General features: G+C 41.5%; 1 protein-coding gene across 1 annotated transcript in view; it reads right to left on the bottom strand.

Moving 5' to 3' along the window:
• Nucleotides 1-6,719, bottom strand: part of LOC134226492 (G protein-coupled receptor kinase 1) — a 543,976-nt gene extending 537,257 nt beyond the window's left edge. Inside the window, exons 1-2 of the mRNA XM_062707302.1 lie at nucleotides 6,186-6,719; nucleotides 4,585-5,021 (exon numbers count right to left, since the gene is read on the bottom strand). Of these exons, the coding sequence (XP_062563286.1) occupies nucleotides 4,585-4,697 (113 nt within the window). The 5' untranslated portion in view covers nucleotides 4,698-5,021; nucleotides 6,186-6,719. The remainder of the gene's footprint in view (nucleotides 1-4,584; nucleotides 5,022-6,185) is intronic.
• Between the last annotated feature and the right edge of the window lie 15,821 nt (nucleotides 6,720-22,540).

Below are 22,540 nucleotides of genomic sequence, written 5' to 3'. Positions count from 1 at the left end.
AGAATTCTGAGCCCCTCGAAAGGAGGTTTCCAAGTCTCTTGAAGGGGTCTTGGAAGGAGGCTGTTGAACCGCGTCGAAGAAGGCTTCCAACAGTTTTTTTTTGTACAATACAAAGTCTTGGAATATAAATTTATACAATTATTAAAACTTTACAAATAGTTTTTTATTAGAATTGTAATATATCCCCATTACGCATTTTTGTCCGATGTACCCCCTTGGGTCAGCTAAGGTACCCCCGGGGGTACATGTACCCCAGGTTGAGAACCGCTGCTTTAGAACATCCGAAGAATTCATGTCAATAGTAAAACCCGGCTTTGACTTTGGAATTGCTTGCTAGAAAATTGTCGCAATTACAGTCTATCCATTATCACACAGGAATTGGAAGTTTTTGAAAAAATATTTAAAAAAACCCTAGTGACCTTTCCATATGCAAAACAAATCACGTTACATTTGAAGTTTCCAAGGAATTTCCGGAGATATTTAAAAAGACCTTTCCAGAGAATTTTCCGAAGGAATGTCAAAAGAAAGTCAAATAGAATTCCTGGCGTAATTTGCTGGAAGAGTTCTCAAAATAACTTCTGAAGGATTTCCTAAAACATATCCCGTAGAAAGTCCTAAAGAATTCCCAAAGGAATTTCCATAGAATTTCCTAATGAAACTTCGGGGGAATTTCTCCTAAAGTAATTTTCGAAGGTATTCCTAAAACAATTTCAACAATTCCAAAAGATTTCTCTTAGGCATTTTAGAAGAAATTTTAAATGGTATTTCAAATCGAAGGAAATTGCCAAAGAAATTTCATAAAGAATTTCTAAAGAAATTTCTAAAAGAACTCGTAGAGGAATCAATGAAGAAATTTTCTCGCATTTCCTTCCGGATTTTCATTCTTTCGGAAGCGCAAAAGGATTTGTCGGTTCGATAGCCCGAAATAGCCCAAAAGAGTTCCATTCGGAAGATCAGGTAAACTCCGTTCGTAAACCAAAAAGTTCCCTTCATTGGGTTTTCGAACGGAATTACAGTCAAACCTCGAAATAACGATATAAAGAAATTTTTGACGTAGGATTACGTCCTTCGGGGAGATAGGGGATCATTCTGCAGATTCAAATTTGAGCCCGTCACGAAAAGTGGACGGGAAGTATGGGATAATAAGTCAGCCGTCTTTCAACCGATTTTATGGGTTTTGGTATCAATCGGTCGACCAACTCTTTAAAGTTTAACCCAACTATTGGAAACAATAATGGGTTGATGGTGCTATTCTATTAAAAAAGTGAATTTTAGCAATCACTGTTAATCAACCAATTCCGTACGCGCATCGCAAGCACAGACATCACAATCGTGCAACCGACGGGCTGGACTCTAATCCTCAGTTCAATCATATCAAGGACAGCGGACTTGAGGGCCACACAGCAGCTGTAGTTCCAAGATTTATTATTATTATTATTATCTTTATTGATGAGGTTTTCGGCCCTGGGCCGGTTCACCTCGTAGTTCCAAGATGACGCCGGTAGCTGCGGTCCCAGCGGAGAGAACGATTTATTCATACCGTCGCCAACAGCAACAGTACTCAAGAGAAACATCAACGCAATGTTTGGATTTTAGCTTAGTTGCTGTTAGTGATTAAAAAGGCGCACTTTTTTTTCAGGACAAAATGGCGTTGGTTGCGGTCCCGGGTAGCGGTACCGAAAATGTATTCTAGCTAGTAGCGTCTTAAAGGAAAATCTTCGAGTTTCTGTCGGACAGCAGCAGTCAAGTTCAATTTTTCCTCAAGGTTCGGACTCGCGTTTGGTTGCGCAAGTTAGTAAAAAAAACGCATTGTGGATTGAAAACCGGTTCTTTTCAGAATCTACGTTTTATACAAGATAAGGTAGAATCGAGATGATTTTTTTTTCTTTAAAGTGCGAATCATAATCGCTTGACTATGGTAAAAATTCTTCGTCGGTAGCAGCGCAATCGCTCGGAGGAGGGAGAAGCTCAAATCATGGCGTCTTCAGTCAAACAACATTTTCGCAACATTTTTTACTTTCCTTTCCTTTCCTTTTCCTTTCCTTTTCCTTTCCTTTTCCTTTCCTTTTCCTTTCCTTTTCCTTTCCTTTTCCTTTCCTTTTCCTTTCCTTTTCCTTTCCTTTTCCTTTCCTTTTCCTTTCCTTTTCCTTTCCTTTTCTTTTCCTTTTCCTTTCCTTTTCCTTTCCTTTTCCTTTCCTTTTCCTTTCCTTTTCCTTTCCTTTTCCTTTCCTTTTCCTTTCCTTTTCCTTTCCTTTTCCTTTCCTTTTCCTTTCCTTTTCCTTTCCTTTTCCTTTCCTTTTCCTTTCCTTTTCCTTTCATTTTCCTTTCCTTTTCCTTTCCTTTTCCTTTCCTTTTCCTTTCCTTTTCCTTTCCTTTTCCTTTCCTTTTCCTTTCCTTTTCCTTTCCTTTTCCTTTCCTTTTCCTTTCCTTTTCCTTTCCTTTTCCTTTCCTTTTCCTTTCCTTTTCCTTTCCTTTTCCTTTCCTTTTCCTTTCCTTTTCCTTTCCTTTTCCTTTCCTTTTCCTTTCCTTTTCCCTTTCCTTTTCCTTTCCTTTTCCTTTCCTTTTCCTTTCCTTTTCCTTTCCTTTTCCTTTCCTTTTCCTTTCCTTTTCCTTTCCTTTTCCTTTCCTTTTCCTTTCCTTTTCCTTTTCCTTTCCTTTTCCTTTCCTTTTCCTTTCCTTTTCCTTTCCTTTTCCTTTCCTTTTCCTTTCCTTTTCCTTTCCTTTTCCTTTCCTTTTCCTTTCCTTTTCCTTTCCTTTTCCTTTCCTTTTCCTTTTCCTTTCCTTTTCCTTTCCTTTTCCTTTCCTTTTCCTTTCCCTTCCTTTTCCTTTTCCTTTCCTTTTCCTTTCCTTTTCCTTTCCTTTTCCTTTCCTTTTCCTTTCCTTTTCCTTTCCTTTTCCTTTCCTTTTCCTTTCCTTTTCCTTTCCTTTTCCTTTCCTTTTCCTTTCCTTTTCCTTTCCTTTTCCTTTCCTTTTCCTTTCCTTTTCCTTTCCTTTTCCTTTCCTTTTCCTTTCCTTTTCCTTTCCTTTTCCTTTCCTTTTCCTTTCCTTTTCCTTTCCTTTTCCTTTCCTTTTCCTTTCCTTTTCCTTTCCTTTTCCTTTCCTTTCCTTTTCCTTTCCTTTTCCTTTCCTTTTCCTTTCCTTTTCCTTTCCTTTTCCTTTCCTTTTCCTTTCCTTTTCCTTTCCTTTTCCTTTCCTTTTCCTTTCCTTTTCCTTTCCTTTTCCTTTCCTTTTCCTTTCCTTTTCCTTTCCTTTTCCTTTCCTTTTCCTTTCCTTTTCCTTTCCTTTTCCTTTCCTTTTCCTTTCCTTTTCCTTTCCTTTTCCTTTCCTTTTCCTTTCCTTCTCCTAAATAATGGAAAATTCTTTCTAATTTTTTGATGAAATTTTTGTTAATATCCATCATGAATTCTTTTGAATTTCCACTCAAAAGTCTCCTGAATTTCCACGAGAAATGCCTTCGAATTTAAAAATGTCAGAGGGCGTAGTGGTTCAATAGTGTTCAATAGGTATAGTTGAACCCTACCCCCTATGGAATACCACCTTGTTGCGAGAAAATTCAGCAACCGCACGCATGCACATACATACACACGGACAGACAGACATTGCTCGCCTGATTTTTGAAAACGTTAAATCTTCAAAAGAGTCTCTCTAGTTTTTTTTTACTCAAATTATTATAAAGCCGAATCAACATTTGTTAGCAGAGATCTGAAAAATTCAGCTTTGTCTAGAGTGCTGGGGTGAAAATTTTGTAATGAATGCAAAAGTACCCTAGATATTGTTGAAAGAGATTGCCTACCTTACGGTTTTTACAAACACTTCATCGCAAATCAACCAACCAACAATATATGACTGGATACACTAATTTATTAATAACTTTAAAACGCGTCGACCAATCGCGATTATGTTCAATGAGCTCAGGTCAACGAACTAAGTTGATTAGTGAATGGAACTATGGGTCCGATAGTCTTTCGGGTGCTTTCGGCACAACTGTGTCCCTCGTCCAATACAGCTTGTGATGAGTGAATCGAAAAATGTTAAGTATCAAAAATTGTGTCCCACACACACACACACACAAACAGACACCACCTTAATTCTTCAAACTGAGACGATTGGTATATATCACTATGGATATCCTGGCCTTATATGAAAAGTACTACGCATTTATGTACACTTCGTACAAGAGGAAGACAAAACCTCATCAAGTCGCGCAATCCGTATTCTATTGTTTTATAAATTATATGTTGTATGCTAAAAGAGCCAAAATGCTAATATAGACGTCATTCGTAAAATTCTCAGAATCCAATAGTCCGCTACATTTCTGTTCTGGAATTTCACCATGCCAACAATGAGTGATGAGCTCGTCGCCTGCTACAGAAAAGCTTCTCCAACAATCCAACCGTACCGTAGCCGGAGTTTATTTTTAGAATCGTATACATCAATATTCGACATTCTTCTCTGTACTCTATAAAACAGGCGAATGAAGCGGTGCCTATTCTCGTCATCATCAATCATCCAGCTGGATAAAGCTGGATTATTAAAAATCGTTAACGCATAACCAAAAAATGCTACACCTGTCCCGCAACTCACCTTGGATCCGGTAGGACAATCTTCTTGCTGGCGCGGGCCGCTGGCATGCACTTGGATTTCTCCATCGCCATCAGGTAGCTGACGTCGGCCAGCACCGCTTCGAGATCCGCCATCTTGGTCGGTGTGTATTATTGTTTGTTGTTGTTTTGATGCGCGCTGCTCGCGAAAACCCTTCGTCAAGTGGCCGACCGAAAGCTAATAATCGCCTGGAAGTTGGTCACTTCCTATGCCTCAATGTGTGTGCGTGCGTGTTCTCTTTCGGTCGCTTTTATTGGCTTAGACATAAAATTTGTCACCACTTTCACAGCAGTTTACATTGAAATTAATAAACTTTTACAGGGGTTTTTGATATTTTTACACTGACACATTTGCCTATTCCACTCTCACTTATTTCTTCCGGGAACCCGTTTATAGAAATTTTACTCGCTCACACTTTTCTATATTGATTATGATTGGAAATACGATAATGATAACAACAACAACAATCAACACTTGAAATGTGGATTACAATAACGACAACAAGTGGTGGTGAATCTTCGAGGAAAATCTTCTCTTTTGGAGCAAACAACTTCAAAGTATGCGAAGAATCTACTTCCTTCGCCACCCACTCCTTGTATCTCTCTTTCTCTTCACTCAAAGAAACAGCTTCTTCTGGTCTGTATCGGGTGGCGAATCGCCTTTCACACTCGCCTCTTCTCACCCCACAACCAAGGCGCACCCGGCACTCTTCATTTGCTCTGGATAAACACTCGCGAAGTGAATCGATTTTGCAAACTCTGCCTCGGCGAAGATTTTTGCTCCCGCCTCCACGAAACGCTCAGCGGGAAAATCCTCGCGAAAAAGAATCAAATTCTGGCGGATGGCTCCCTACCGAAGCGATCAAGCACCGTCCGAGCTCACCGCCACCCGCACCGTCGCCGCTCGCACCCAATGGACGCAGCTGACTCGACTCGCACTGACCTCTTCGTTCTTCGGCGATAATCGCTATGCGATTCGAGTGCCAATGAAAATCTCCAACGCTGGTTGTGTCGCGATTACCATCCGAGTGGCAAAAAAACTATTTTATTTCGAGTGATTCTCTCGCTTCGGCGGAATAAACAAACGAATGAATGGAGGAATTTAGATTTGCTTGTTTTCATTGAATCGAAACGGCATATGTATAAAAAAAACACAAACACCCGCCGCGAGACGCAACAGAAGCAACAACAAAACCAAGCACTCAATAATGATATGGCGGTAGCTCACGCTCGTAGTAAAATCGCGATAAAATATCGCGCACGCGAGCCGAGAGCGAGAATCACTCACTCAACAATCAAAGCTGGAATCGCGAGAGTCCACTCGTTTGTTCGAGTGTTCGTGCGTAATGTGACAGAATCGCAATATTTTCCCTGACTACGTCCGTTCTCACACCGAGGATCGAACCCAGGGTCACAGGTCCAAAACTGTTCACAGCTCTATTCACATCCGCGAACTTCCGTCACAATCGCGTTTCAATCGAAACCGCCACTCAAATATCACATCAGTTTCACGCTATTGCGATGACACTTTTCTTTCGCAACAAGCTTATCACGGTGACACCTCGATTGGAAATCATTACTCACTCACTGAAACTGTACGACGGAGACCTTCGATTGCGCGAACTTTATACTTCCATAAAAACACAGCGGTGGCCGTCGTCGTCCCACACACAGACGAAGCAAACTCTGCCCCAGAGCAGCACTCTGCACCACAGCGTGAAAACCAAATTGAAATATATCCCACACTCTCGTCTTACAAAACCAGTGCACCGAACGGAGACGAAGACGAAAAACCTGTCCCTGTTTGCAAAAGAACCGACCGGACCTCTCCCCCCAACCGTAGTGGAGACACAGACAGTGTGTGCGAAAAAAAAACCTTGTGCCTTAAGGCCAAACCTCGAAAATGGCACAGCTCGCGTTTGCAATCTCGACCAATCGGAACTTCCACTCGTTTCTGGTTACTAAAGAGTTTTCCATTCGAAAATTTCCTTCTCCAGAAATCTCACTGAGCTTAAGAAACCTTTCAAATGATATATTTTTTTCAATTAACTTTTTTTTCTTTGACTATTCTCCAGCCGATGAAACGCGCAGAAGGCCGTGCCCGTCGCGATAAAACTCCACTCACTCACTGATTGGAATTACGGATCGGATTGTGGAATCAAGCCCGAGAGCGAAGCAGGCCATACGTTTTGAACTGTATGCACGGTCGTTTTACTGATGATGGTGTATTGTGTGGACGATTGCTTCGAGTGAGGTAGAAGGAAAACATGCACCGACCATATGGAGGAGTGAGCGTTTCTGCGCGGCGGAACTCGAGAGAGCGAGCGAACGCTCTCGTGAGTGGGTGGGACAGTTGGGGCCAGTGGGAGATTTCCGGGTGAACTGGGTGGGTGGTAGAGTGGGGTAGCTTGTTTCGTTTTATGATGGCAGACGATTGGATCGTTTTTGCGTCAAAGGGGAGCTTTCCGACTAGGTGGAAAAAGACTATAAGTTTTAAGGTGGAAACGTGACGAACATGGTGATGGAGTACGGTACTTTTATACGTTGTTGCACCGCGTATGAATGCAAACAAGAAGAAAAGTTTTATCAAAGGTAATTGCCTACTTTCCGGTTATTGATCAGCCGGATTGGAAGTTTGAAAACTCGAATTGTACAATTCCACAACATATTTTTTTAAATATAGCTTTATTACCGAGACTTTCAGCCCAAGGCTGGCTCGTCTCTTGTTCCACAACATGTAAAATATTTAGTTCGAAAAATGCATTGGAGGGTAACCATTTTCTTCGGTGGGGTTTGAACCTACGACCTCACTACTATGGTGTTCTCAATTTGTCTCAGCGTTCGATAATTAAAACACTAAAATAATTACTTTTATACGGAGCACAGTTTTATTCCAACTCCCCCTCCCTTTTCTCTCTCCTCTTGTCATCAACCGTTCAATTGTTCAGTGTGTTGTTGAAACCCCCGAATCACCTACTTGGCTCCCGGTTCTGCAGTGTTACTAGTCCTCATATTTTGCAGGTTCACGACGAGTTCGTTTACCCAGAGTTTGGCCAGTTTGCTTTTCCTTTGCATTGCCCTTGTCACTTGTCTCTTCTCGTCCAAGGTTCTCTGCTGCTTCCGTATCCGAGTCACTTTGTTTGTTTCTTGCATCTGCTGATCCTACTTCAAATTTTGATCCTTTCTCCAAATTTGTAACATTTCGGCGGAACTCCTTTCCAGAAAGTGTAGAACGAACCATCGTATCGGATCCTTTTTTCTTTACAACCAGAAATTCCTCTGGAGCGTAATCTGCTTGCAGTTTGTGTTCTTTTCTCACCCTAATATGAGTAACAGAATAATCGAAGCATTGAAGCCTCAGAACCCATCTTTCGATCCGCGGGCAAGGGCGAGATCTTGGAGTGAACAAATACAACAACCCTTTGCAATCTTTTACTTACTTGATACTTGATGGGCTACAGCTCTTCCATGAACCTACGCCGAATGGAGTATCCTTCTCCACTGGACTTGATCCTGGGCCAATCGCTTCCAGTCGCCCTGAACATTGAGCGCCCTCAGGTCCTCTTCTACTGCAAAAAGCCATCGTGTACGCGGCCTTCCACAAAGCCTGCGGCCTCTTCCGGATTCTCTACTAAATATTATCTTCGCTTGACGTTCTTCCGGCATACGAACAACGTGACCAGCCCACCGTAGTCTGCGGTGTTGAATAACCTTAATAATATTCAGCCCTTTATACACTTGGTACAATTTGTGATTCATGCGGCGCCGCCAGATACCATTCTCCTGTTTACCGCCGAGTATTGTCCACAGTACCTTACGCTCAAACACTCCGAAAGCTCTCCGAGCAGCCTCTTTTAACGTCCATGTTTCATGTTCGTATAAAGCCACCGGAAGAATCAGAGTAGTATACAGCACGAGTTTTGTTTTCGTTTGCAGACTACGGGACTTAAGCTGGTTACGAAGTCCGTAATAAGCCCTATTTGCAGCTGCAATACGCCTTTTCACCTCGCGGGTAACATCATTATCCCACGTCGCTAATGTTCCAAGATACACAAATTCTTCTACCACTTCAAACTTTTCACCATCCAGCACCATTTCGCTACCACCACCACTAATGAACCCACGTTGATTGCCAGCGACCATGTACTTCGTTTTGCTGGTATTGATCGTGAGTCCAATCCTCGCTGTCTCCCTCTTAAAAGGCACAAAAGCCTCTTCCACATAAAATCCAAGGAGCATATGCGATCTTGTGATAATGGTACCGCTTCTTTCCACACCAGCTCTCCTAATCGCTCCCGCGAGCGCTATATTGAACAGTAGATTCGAGAGTGCATCACCCTGCTTTTATCCATCTAAGGTAACAAATGACGTCGATATTTCATCCGCAACCCTTACACTTGGTTTCGATCCGTCCAACGTTATACAAAGCATAATTTTCCATAATTCATTCCGTTTCACTGTGTCGTACGCCGCCTTGAAATCAATAAACAGATGATGTGTCTGCAAGTTGTACTCCCAGAATATATCAAGGATTTGTCTCAGGGAAAACATTTGATCCGTCGTTGATCGGCCCTCACGAAAACCTGCTTGGTATTCGCCGACGAAGGACTCTTCAAGCGGTCTCAATCTGTTGAACAGAATACGGAACATAATTTTGTACGCCGAATTAAGGAGAGTTATTTCTCGGTAATTTGCGCACTCCATTCTGTGCCCTTTGTTAAAGAGAGGGCAAATGAGGCCGTCCAACCAGCCAGCAGGCATTTCCTCGTCTTCCCATATTTTCGACATAATATGGTGCATAACTTCATAAAGTTGCTCACTTTACCTCATCTAGTGTAGGCGACTCCACAGCTTGTCCATCGTTGCTAATATTTATTCTGCTCACCGATGCACCGTCACTTCCACTATTCAACAAAGTCTCGAAATGTTGCTTCCACCTGGCAGCCACTTCGGTTTGATCTGTCAGCAAATTCCCTTGTTGGTCGTTGCACATGACGAGAGATGGCGCTGTCTTTCTCCGCACGTCATTGACAGACTCATAGAACCTCCGCATATCGTTCTGCTCCATTTTTTCCTGCGTCTCGCTAATCACTTGTTCTTCATAATCTTTCTTCTTCCTGCGGTGGGTTCGTTTTTCGGCTGCTCTTGCTTTCTTGTACCGATCTCTATTCAATCGGGTACCCGACACCAACATTCGGCTTCTGGCAACGTTCTTCTCGTCTGTCATTCTCTGACACTCCCAGTGTTGTAAAATGTCATTTGCATTCATTTGTATAATATTCCTAGAATATTTTCCCGAAGGTAGTTATCAATTCATGATGTATGGCGAACTTATAGATCTTTAATGTGGCTTCAACTTTGTCTAATAAGACATTGCTGTGAATATGTAATCTGGGGCGTGGGAGGCAAAATGTCATTCAAATGACATTATGTCAAATGACACGTGACATTTTGGAGAGTTTTCACTCTCCAGCCTCAGATGTTATATTTAGAGCAATGTACTCTTGGACAAAAATATAGCCCTACTCAAGCGTTATGAGTACATTTAAAATTATGGAATAAATTTGGCTTCTAAAGAAAGTTATGAACAAATTATTAGAGGTAGTGATCAGAGTCAATGTTCGGACCTCTGAATGTCCGCACATCGATAACATCCGAGAAATGGCGCCCATCCACCAGAACATGGTCTATCTGGTTGCAAGTTTCACCATTTGGGTGTCTTCAGGTGTGCTTTCGGATATTCTTTCGTGCAAAGTAGGTGCTACTGATGGCCATCCCTCTGGCAGCAGCAAAATTTACTAGCCGTAGCGGAGTGAAGGCTCTGGGAAGTGAAGGCTGGGACGGAAAAAGTCCTCTCTACCGACCTGTGCGTTGGCGTCTCCGATAACAATTTTCACGTCATGCTTTGGGCACTCTCCATAGGCTTTATCAAGACATTCATAAAACGTGTCCTTCACGTCGTCGGATTTATCGTTTGTCGGTGCGTAAACGTTAATTGGGCTGTAATTGAAGAATTTGCCCCGTATCCTCAACACACAGATTCGTTCGCTTATGGGTTTCCATCGCATCACTCGCTTCATCTGCTTGCCCATCACTACGAAACAAACTCCATGCTCTGCTTTTCCGCCGCCGCTGTGATAGATGTTATACTTTGAAACGGGAGTAGACGATCAATTAGGATTGGTTTGCATTCAACTCCACTTTAGCGCCAGGCAAGCATGTATTACTTGCCGTGAAGCTGCTCGATACTTCTCTTTTATCCCGTGCCCGGCGGTGAGACCTCAAAGGCGAGTTCCAAAATCCCAAACTTCAATCCACAACCGAAACCTTCAACCGTCTAACTACAGAATGAGCAATCTTAAATGAACAAAATATGAGATACAATTACAGGGTGGAGTTGGTTCCAGTCCGTAGAAAAGGCACCCAAGTCCAGAGCCTATACTAAATTCAAAACGAGGAAAAAAAACGATACTGCCTTAACTCAGCTCCAATAGTTTGCTAGGGAATATTGCGTTGAAAAAAAAAGTCTATCTGCTCAATTATGCTCTTAGTACATACTTTTCCTTTTATTGGCGCTATTGGTATCGCACCTTTAGTGCAGAATTTTGAATCATCTTTCCTTCCATAGTTTCTCCATTTCCCTCTCACAATTTTCCATTCTTATTCTCTAGGATTAGTATCATACAATTTTGGTTTCGTTTACTTGCCCCAACGTATTCCCTTTATGGTATCCATCGACTTCCCTTGACGTCCAACGGCGTCAAGATGCACGTACATTAGCGGGTGGTACTGGTTCACCTGATTGCACGGTCTAGCCTACGAGTAGCGGCCCTCTAGTGTCGGGTCTGGGCTACACTACGTCGAACCGGTTCGTATCCTTGCTCACTGTGGTTGCGTGGTCGTGACTACGTTACTGCAACGGTCCCCAACGAGTTTCACGGCGGCGCGATGACGCGCGGCCACTGATGGCGTCTTGTCGATGTCACACGATCGATTTACCGCGTGGTTTCACCACGACGAGTGCCAGACACGTTCCCCCTAGGGATCCTACATTCAGAGATATGCGAAAGCGGCCATCTTGAGCCAATCGAGCATTGAGAACTGTCAAAATCTGAGCCAAATGAACATCGTTATTGTTGCAGATCGAAAGGTATTGCGATTTTGTTAAATAGGTTTTATGCAAAGTTTTATCGAATAAACAATTTGTTTTGCATTCGTAAGTAACAGTAGTCTAGTTAATGCCTTATGTCTTGTTCATTCGTATTGCTCTTTAATTTTAGCGAAAATGCACTGCTAGAGGATAGATAAAATAATCAAAAAGTGTCTTCGAATGTAAAGTCATGTGCAAGCCTAAACATTTTTCACTGCGGCAAGTGCTGACAGCGTTTGTTTACGAAAGTAACAGCGTTGCTAAATCGTCTGGAAAAGTATTCGCACATCTCTTAATATAGGATCCCTAGTTCCCCCTAGGGGTGCCACCCTCATTCGAAGGAATTCTTCGAATGAAATAAATTACAAATTAAGGTATATCGGCATTATGGTGAGCACGGTAAAAATTTTACCTCTACAAAGATTTTTTTCTCGCGCGGCAAAACAGGAAACTTTTCCTTTATACGTTTTTCTTCGTTGTCGGAATACAACAGTCCTAGATCGGATATTTCACATTAGGGCACAGTGCATTTTATATAAATTTAGCAATTACCTACACACTAAGTTTTTCATTCTCGAGCTCGGCAAAATCGGGCACCGCTGTATCTCAGTAAATTTCAGAACTGAAATTCGGCAGAAAAATTGGTTTATTACTGATTTTCGGCAAAATATTTACCGTATCTCAGCAACTGAAACGTCACTTTTACTGAGATCTCGTCACTTTATCACCGCTCGGAAAAGATCAGAGACTTGATGCGCGAAATCGGCTACTAGAGCAAGTTGTATGCAAGTTAGGTTTTACCACAGATAACAGATATTTAAGCTAGAACAAATTTCATTGAAAATCCAGTGTAAACTTTTGAATTGATATACGTTGGCCCACTACTGCCATCTACTCAACAGATTGCGGCAGTACATACGGACGCAGCTGATTAACAACCGTCGAACGCAGCCAATAGATTTGACAGCCGCATTCGGGCTGCGTTTTCAATAACAATGATCCTTGCGCTATCTCTAATCGATTGCCAAACGCGGTTCCAATTTAATATACATTTGAATTAACGGTTGCCGATATTTACACACGTTTCGGATGCCAGCCTCAATATCTGTTATCTGTGGTTTTACTTTATTTTTTTCTTTTTTTTTTAATTATTTTTTTTCCGTTTTATCGATTATTCTGTAACTCGTTACAACTTGAATGCAGTGTTGGTCGTGGGGTCCACGGCTCGGAATTCACGTTCTACGGGTCTAGGCCATCGGACTTCTTGAATAGCGGCCACGTTCACTTCAACCTTCTGCAGTTCACAAGCCAGGAGGCTCACTCGACCAGGTTCATTTAGGGTCCTGACATTCCAGGTACCGAGTTTTCAATCATAGTCCTTATTTCGTTGCCGGGTCGGTTGCTAAAAATAACGTTCTCTTTTTCTTCTATCTAAATTTTTCGGGGTATTTGAGAGGCTTCGGTAAGCTACCTTACCGGGGTCGCGTTACCTACATCGCGCTGGTGGGGCTGCCACCTTAGGTATAGCTGACGCGATACAGCATTTCGTTGATCAGCCGCTGGGGACCAGGCAGACGCTGTTTGAGCCGCATCTCCTGGTGAACAGACGCTCGAGGCGTACCTTCTCACTCTAGCTGATGTCAGAAGGACAACAGTGCCCAGGCTGCACTACCAGCTAAGTACACAACCCTTAGCTGGCGGTCTTTTGTCATCGGACGACCCGTGGAAGCGTGAGATAGGAACTTGTGGCTCTGTTGGGCGCTCCTTCCTTGATGTCAACCCACCATTTTACAATCTTTTACAAGTTGAAAACTTCTTCCTAGGAGGTAAAATTGCAATTCTTATACCGCCCATACCAGAGCCAAGGCTTCTTTTTTCTGTTTGACAGTAACGCTTCTCCGTTTCTGTCGCGACTTCGACGCGAAACTGATAATTCTACGTTGACCGCCCATGTCTGTCTGCACCAGTATTGCCCCAAGACCCGTTGGACTAGCGTCCGCAATCACCGCTGTCTTATTGTTAACATTGTAGAATCCAAAAATCTTAGCAATTGACATGCCCTTTTCATAGCATTAAATGATTCTTCGCAATTTTTATCCCACGAAAAAGTTACACCTTTCCTAGTCAGCCCTCTGAGCGGTTCATCTAGTCATCAGTGTTGCAAGGTTGGGTATAAATTTGTTTAAGTAGTTGGCAAGCCCAAAAAAGCTGCGAACCTTACTTTCATTCGTTGGTTTTCGAAAACTTTCAATTGCTACTACCTTTTAAATTGACGGAGATATACCCGAGCTGCTAATTTTATGTCCAATCCATTCTACTTCATTTGTTCTGAACTGACATTTGTCTAGATTTAGTTGAATTCCTCTGTCTTTCAACCATGTCATAACCTTCTGAAGCCGCAAGTTATGCTCTTCCATATCTCAAGATACCAGTGTGTACCTTCGCAACCAAACAGAATTGAATCCATCACCTTTTGGAATATTTCTGGGGCAGTTACTAATCCGAAAGGCAATATCTTGAACCTGAAAAGCCCCTTTTCTGTAATGAAGGTAAGAATATCGCGCGACTCTCCCGAAACCATAACTTGTAGGAACGAATCTTTTATATCTAACTTACTCCATACTGCTCCACTTCCGATCTTTGCAAGTTGTTAGTTCGTAACTACACGCCGCACCGTCTTGATAGCCAAGTTTTATTTGCTTCAAGCTAAAAAACACAAGTTATTAGCATTTTGTAGAATACAGCTAAACTCACTTCTTACTTAATTAGTGCACCTTCAAATTGATCCACTGATTGCCTAGTTACTGTTTAACAAGGGTTTTGTAGGTCTGTGGGGAAAGTTATAGCAAATTTAATTCAATTGTAGGTTGGCCATCACCCGAACTCTTACCTTTACCAAATAGAATTGAGCACAATCTACCCAAGTAACCATGGAGCTATATATGCTTGCAAATAATACAGCCATTAAAGTTGACTTAAAGTGGAAAAAGGCCCTTCTACGACCGAAATAATGCCTTCTTCCTTTGACATGTTAAAATAAAATATATGTAATGCATCGCTGCATTCGTAACGCTGAACTAGTGTATCGTTGCTTGACAGGCGATGAATAAATGCATCTTTACATCCGTAAAACTGATCTAATGCAATTAGCATTTAATATGCTGATCTGTGATCCATCCAATCCATCATGATTACATGCATTAATTAATGCTTGGTGGTTACTTGGGTAAGTTCTTGCTTGCAGTGAATCCGAAATATTAAGGGTACCTATGTTATGAAAACAGTTCACATTTCATATCATAAATTACAAATTCAGGGTGCATTCTCAACTTACGTGGTAATAATATTACAAATTAAAGTTTTATAACAAATTAAACTATTTCGTGAATCCAACTATCTCGTGACTTTCTGCAAATCTGCTTTGTCATGACAAGTTCTCTCAATGCCGAATTAATAACATTACTCATACAACTATTCCTTGCTCATCTAGACAGTTTCGTTTGCTTACTGAGCCTACATATTGGTTCGTGGTAACGCACGTCATTGGCCGGGTTGCTAGAACGGCAGTCGTTGCAACATCCCCCTCCCTGTGAAGACCTTCGGGGTCCTTCACTTCACGATCAACTACGTTTAGCACCGCCAATTTCGAAATCGGCCGTCTGAACAGTCCACTTGAAGTTTGCACCAAGGCTTGTCGAACTCTACCATCACTACCTTCAGTTACGTCTAGTATACGTCCGCGGACCCAACCATTCCTCCTACTCTGGTCGATCACGATGACCAAATCACCGGACTGCGCTGCCTTTGTTTCGTGCTGCATCACGCTTCACACGCTTCGTGAGTGTTGGTAGATACTCCAATACCCATCGTTTCCAGAAGTGATCAGTCTTCAAACGGATCAGTTCCAGTGATGAGCGAGTGGGTCCCAAGGAATCTACAATGTTCATCATTGGCTGTTTAATTCCAGACGAACTCCCGAAGATGAAGTGGATTGGCGTTAATGCCTCTTGTTCAGCTAAAACTAATGGTAAGTAAGTTAGCGGTCGCGAATTGACTATCGCTTCCGCTTCCACTATCAGCGTATGTAATCCTTCATCGTCCAGTTTACTTTCTTGAGGGATGTTCACCATTGCGTTCTTCACTGATCGTACAAGGCGTTCCCATGCTCCACCCATATGTGGAGCAGAAGGTGGTATGAACAGCCACTTGGTCTCCACATTTGTGAACGTCATTGCTGCTTCTTGTTCTACGTGTTTGATTTGATCTTTCAAAACTTGATTTGCTCCAACGAAGTTCCGACCGTTGTCGGAATATATTTCAACTGGTGCACCTCGTCGACAAACAAAGCGCCGGATACACGTAATGATGATTTTGTCGACAGATCATACGCTACTTCGACGTGTACTGCTCGTATTGTCAGGCACGTTATCAAACAAATCCATCGTTTTGCTACTGAGCGTCCTACTTTGACCAGGATGGGACCAAAATAATCGATACCAACGTAGCTGAATGGGCGAATACCTGGGGATAGGCGGGCGGCTGGAAGGGGTCCCATTATTGGAACCGCCGGACGAGCTTTGTGCACTTTGCACCAATGATACCGGATAGCTATGTTTCGAGCTATTGTGCGTAGACGAGGAATGTAGAAACGTTGGCGAACTTCATTGACAACCGTTTCGAAGTTTCCATATAACAGTCTCCAGTGGTAATCGTCGAGAAGTAACATGTAACAAGCGAACAATATAGGCAGTTGTTCGTAAAAGACGGCTCCATTTAGAAAACCGTTCAAAATCAATTGGACTGTACAAAATTGCAACATCTTGGTGTACGAAACACGATCTAAGCTCCTCACGCGTAGCGTCAATGAACTTCAGTTTAGGCCACATAATCTCGGCATTCTGCAAAAATGGTGGCCCACACAACCACCGATCCGATGTCCCGAGGCGCAATCCATCACTCCATTTTGTGGCGTCATCAGCAACGTTGTGTTTGCTTGGGACGTATCTCCATTCTCTAACACTAGTCGTAGACAAGATTTCTCCCACGCGGCATGCAACAAATGGTCGGTATCTCCCTGGGTGCTGCGGATAGAGCCGCTTTTCTGCGCTCAAGCGAGTAGAGGGATATTTTGAAATCACTCCCATAAACAAAATTATTTTGCAGTTACTTGTCTGTCAAACATTTCCCGCTCTTCGAATTTCTCTGTCCACGCTGCATGAGAGCGCACAAATGCGCTAGATTCTACATGACTTTACGATTGTTTACATACATTCATGCTCCAATCAGCTGCTGAATCTCAAGAAATTTCGTAACGAGGGCTTTTTAGTTGTATTCCTACTAATTTTCCACTCGAAATATATTGTGAGAATATTTGTTACAAAGATTACAAAATTCAAACAAAGTTTATTTTTATTTTTTCCCAAATAAATAACAATACTTCTCAATATTAGATCAGAAACGAACATAACCACAATCTTCAATGTTTGGCTCCGGCACAATAGAAAATTTTGGCTTCAGTTTGACAACCAAATCGATTCTATCCGCACCACCCAGGTATCTCCTATGCTCTGATCGAATCCACGCCAACGTTAGCTCTAAATCTGACCAGTAGTTGCAACGGTTGATTTTAATAGTGTGATTTTCTCGCACGAACGCTAGAAGTCGAGTTCTTAGAACCGCAGCCATTAACTCCAAACGAGGGACCGATACGTATTTGAGTGGAGCGACCTTTGTTTTTGCCGATACCAATGAACATTTGGCTGTTCTCTCTGATCCAATCACGCGAAAGTAAACCAATGCTGAATACGCTGCTTCACTTGCATCCACGAAAATGTGAGCCTCCAAAGAATCGTATCCAGTATTTTGCGCTCGATAATGGCGGCCTCGTGAGTTCCTTTCTGACATTCAAGAGGTAGAAAATATTTACATCTTTTAATCAATGTAGGCTTTGATTCATTGAAAATATTGGAACTCATCAAGGTTAAAACAAACAAACAAACGTCAAAGACCCATTTCCCTTCAAATTTTATATTTTACACAAACCCATTCAGCTAATATTTCAATTCTATTTTCTAGGATTGTGAGGGCTGACCGCCTTAACGGATTCCCAAATATAAGAGATCCTTCGCAACTGAAACCAACACTCCTAATTTGCCCGGGTTTTTCAATTTTCTGAAAAACTGCTGTAAATTGCTGTATTTATTGTTCGTTTCTTTTTGAGCCAGTTCATTCAATAACATCGAGCAAAAGACCTTTCCACAAATTTTGTCACATTAAACATCAACAAACTGTTATATTAAAATGAACAGTTCTTTTCCTTCGAGACGAGCCAGCCTCGGGCTTGTGAGGCGTTGGACGTCTAATATACTGTTTTTCAGTCACATGACAGATCGTAGCAGCCACCGCATGCAAGAGACACATTCGCGGTCAGTCAATTCTTCCATCATCACAAGGTCAGTCGCGAGTGCAAGCAATGTAAACATGATGGGTGATTCGTATGTGCGATGTTGAATTGCACATTTGGCGATCCTGCCAGGAGTGTGTGCTGGCGTTGCTTGTGGAATCACCCATCATGTTGTGTAAAGATGTGTGCTTAGCAGTTTTGAACGAACTTCACGGAAAGCCGAAAACAGGTTAAAGCGGCGAAGCTTTTTTTTTTGCAAAGGTAAGGAGTAATGGTTTCGTTATATTTGTATGGATGCCGCTCTCGGGCTGGGAGCCGCGGACTCGAGAGATTCTAACTTTCAAAATGTTTTGCTACAGACCCGCAATGCAACTATCCTCTCAGTGCACACATAGCGATTTTTTCACGTGGAATTGTCATTGTGTTGTTTTTTAATTAGTTTCAACTATTTCTTCGATTTTCCGCATTGCATAAGTGATTGTGCCGAATGTAACATTAATTCATACCGTTCGCTTATTGAGTTTTGTTGGTAGTTAGCAATAAGATATTTTATGAGACGTATAGCGGCAGCCCGATTATTAACATTTAAGGTTTTGTTTTGATATGATTCCGCTTGAATATTCCGGTAGAACCGAACACAAAATGATGTTTGTAACGTTTTACCTTTTATTAATGTTTTCTTCAGCATTTTATGCCTATAGAATGTAATGATATGAATAATCTAGCAGCAAACAGGGAAGAATGACATTTCTAACAGAAAACAAAGAAATGCTTTGTAAACAATGATAATGATAAAAACCTCAATGGTATGAGTTTACTTTCACGTGTACTGTCTCAACTGCGCTAAGAATGCACACATCTATGCGAAGAATACTTTTTTACAGCTTATTATGGAGATTTTCTGACAATGATTTTTGATGTTTTGATTTTATTCACCGACCCAGCCGTTGGGTGCTGTTCTTGGACCTTTGGAAAACATCGGATGTTTCGGACGTTTAGGGCTCATTCACAAATTACATAACGCATCAAGGGGTGGGTGGGTACACAATATTGCGTTACAAAATGTTACAATTTGTCTAGGGGGTGGGTGGGTTTGTTTAGTTCTGTTACGGGTAACATGAATAATAAAATAATATAAAAAACGAAATTTCTAATTAAATTCAAATTTGACAGTATTATTATGTACTATGAAGGAAGTTAAGGAAGAGTTCACTAAAAATACCAATTTATCATTTTTGTGAAATTTTAGTAAGACGTTATGCGTCACAGATGGGGGTGGGTGGGTATGAAGGAAATGTTACAAACAAGTCACGGGGGGGTGGGTGGGGGTTCAAATCTGTGTTTTTTGCGTTATGTAATTTGTGAATGAGCCCTTATGTGCTGGCATTTTATGGTTCATACTCTTTGATTGGTATGTAAAACAGAGTAACTTTCGTAAGGTTTTCTTTAGATTAGTTAAATAGAGTAGTAGAAGAGTAGCGTAGGATTTGTTTGATGATGGATTATTCCAAGTGTGCGATGGGTGAAAGATGATTAACTTCGGAGCAAGGCGATATGAACCGGTTTTAGTAAGGCTTTTTAAATTAAAGTATGATTATCAATACACACACAATAAAATTATTGATAAAATTGAAAGTACCGTTGAAAAAGTATAGGAGTGATTTTCAGTAAGACGAATGAAAATTTGAAATTTACTTATGAGAAAGAGTTGTTCCATAAATTACTATTTACAAGTTCCATTTTCAAAACTATGTGTTATGTTCAATGTTGTTGTTTTCAGAATTTTCTTCTTGATTGCAATAGTTGAATTTACCGAAAATATGCAATCGCAATGCTCCTTGTATCTGAGTGTAGTGAAATCGAATGATACTGTGATATAAAATATCTGCAATGCCGCGTGGATTAGATGTATTGTGCTTAGAAAGCAATATTTCGATTAGGTGAATTATGTTGGTGGCCTGTGTTGCCAAAAATTCGTTAAATTATTTTTTGAATGTTGTTGATCTTTCTGTTGAAAAATTTAAGGATGTTAGTTCAGCGAGGAGTTCAATAAAGAGAGTTTTATTGTTTTAGTTAAGCGTGAAAAGACACCCGCGTCCAAGTGTTTTTTCTTCTGCGTTGGTGGAACGCCTGCATTCAGTAGATTCTTCCTCTGCATTGGTGGGACGCCCGCAAGAAGAATGGTGTTATTGTGGATCGGAATGATCACAATTCAGCGTGGTGGGACGCCCGCATTCAGTAGATTCTTCCTCTGCGTTGGTGGGACGCCCGCAAGAAGAATGGTGTTATTGTGGATCGGAGTGATCACAATTCAGCGTGGTGGGACGCCCGCATTCAGTAGATTCTTCCTCTGCGTTGGTGGGACGCCCGCAAGAAGAATGGTGTTATTGTGGATCGGAATGATCACAATTCAGCGTGGTGGGACGCCCGCATTCAGTAGATTCTTCCTCTGCGTTGGCGGGACGCCCGCAAGAAGAATGGTGTTATTGTGGATCGGAGTGATCACAATTCAGCGTGGTGGGACGCCCGCATTCAGTAGATTCTTCCTCTGCGTTGGTGGGACGCCCGCAAGAATAATGGTGTTATTGTGGATCGGAATGATCACAATTCAGCGTGGTGGGACGCCCGCATTCAGTAGATTCTTCCTCTGCGTTGGTGGGACGCCCGCAAGAAGAATAGTATTACTACAGACCGAAATGGTGAGAACTCTGTAGTAGAACGTCCGCAGGCAAGATTTTAATTTCTCCACAATGGTAGAACGCCCACAAGAATTAAGACTTTATCGTGGATTCGTAAGGTGCTCGTGGAGATTGATTGCATTGAGAAATTTATAGTTAAGCCTATAGTTAAGAACAGTTTATCGCGACTTTTCCGGATCGGTTTGTAGTTTTTGTTGCTGGTTGTTTGACATTTATAGTTACATATTGAAATAGACGTGTGCTCAAAGAAAATAAAGTTAGTATTAGTACTGATGATTTTTACTAGAAGCAAAAAAGGGTTATTAAAAATGGTGTTTCCATTGCGAGTTAACACTGCACGGGAATGTCTTGAGAATGATTTTCCATATTTAGTTGGGCAACCATAATGATGGTTCATCCACAGACAAACAGACATAACACATTGAACATTCACTCATCAAATTCATCGTCGTACAAACACTAACGACATCTGTTGCTTTCACTTAGTTGGGCAAATCACGAACCAGATGGCGTTAGTGATGAAACGTCAAACTCGAGCAAATGCGATGCGCACGCCACTTGTGACCGATTGGCCAACTAATGATTATTTAAAATGACCGGTAAATCAATCAACGATGAGAATTTCATGAGTGTTATGTCTGTTTGTCTGTGGTTCATCCATAGTGTTTTTCGATTACGAAATTAGACGCTCGCTGTACAATAATGCGCCGGAAGTGATCGTTTGGTTCAAGATGCTTTTTTTTATCATTGTGAGAGAGTATTCCCATCATTAATAATATGTAGGTAAAGTTATTTTTTCTTTAAACATAGATGCCTGTCGTTATTTTTTTAGAGAAGAGGGGAGATGGAGGCGTTGGACGTCTAATATACTGTTTTTCAGTCACATGACAGATCGTAGCAGCCACCGCATGCAAGAGACACATTCGCGGTCAGTCAATTCTTCCATCATCACAAGGTCAGTCGCGAGTGCAAGCAATGTAAACATGATGGGTGATTCGTATGTGCGATGTTGAATTGCACAGGGCTGAAAGTCTCGATAATAAAGAAAAAAAAAGTTCTTTTCTGTTCCAAGTCCTACTAATTCAACATGCAGAAATATTGAATTGAATTGTCTTCATTTGAGAGGCTTCCAGCCCTTGGCTGGCTCACCTCTGAAGCAGAAAAATGCTCAACTAATATCTGTATAAGAATCATACAATCCCACACACGCCAAGCTTTCTTCGAAGACTTCTGAAGGCTGTAATAGTCAGCCGAATCCAAGGTTCAATTGGAAAGCATGTGTGGTATACCTAGGTTAAATATAAGCAACTATTTCTTTTAAGAATGTTGCCTTATGAAATAAAAAAAGTTGATCAGTTCCATCTGTGGATAAATATTGGATAAATTCATCTTAGCTTCTTTATCCCATAATACTACTTGCGCAAGCTACACTCTGAAATAAATTAATACTAAATAGCTTAAAAGTCATTCTAAATGGCTATTCGCCTGGTTGACCCCAAACTCGTATTCGATATAATAATACCGGGATAGTATAACTTTGAGAAAATCGTTCTGTAGTATAAGTTGGATGTATAATTGTTTAGTTTATTTTGGAATTTGCTGTGATTTGTAGGTTATGTTCGTTTGTTTTTATTGTTTTCCTTTTTCAATACAATAATTAAAATCAAAATCACAATGAAAGTCTCGA

This window comes from Armigeres subalbatus, chromosome 3 (genome assembly GCF_024139115.2).
Source record: "Armigeres subalbatus isolate Guangzhou_Male chromosome 3, GZ_Asu_2, whole genome shotgun sequence".
NCBI classification, from domain to species: Eukaryota; Metazoa; Arthropoda; class Insecta; order Diptera; family Culicidae; genus Armigeres; species Armigeres subalbatus.
This window is presented reverse-complemented; position numbering and strand designations above follow the sequence as displayed.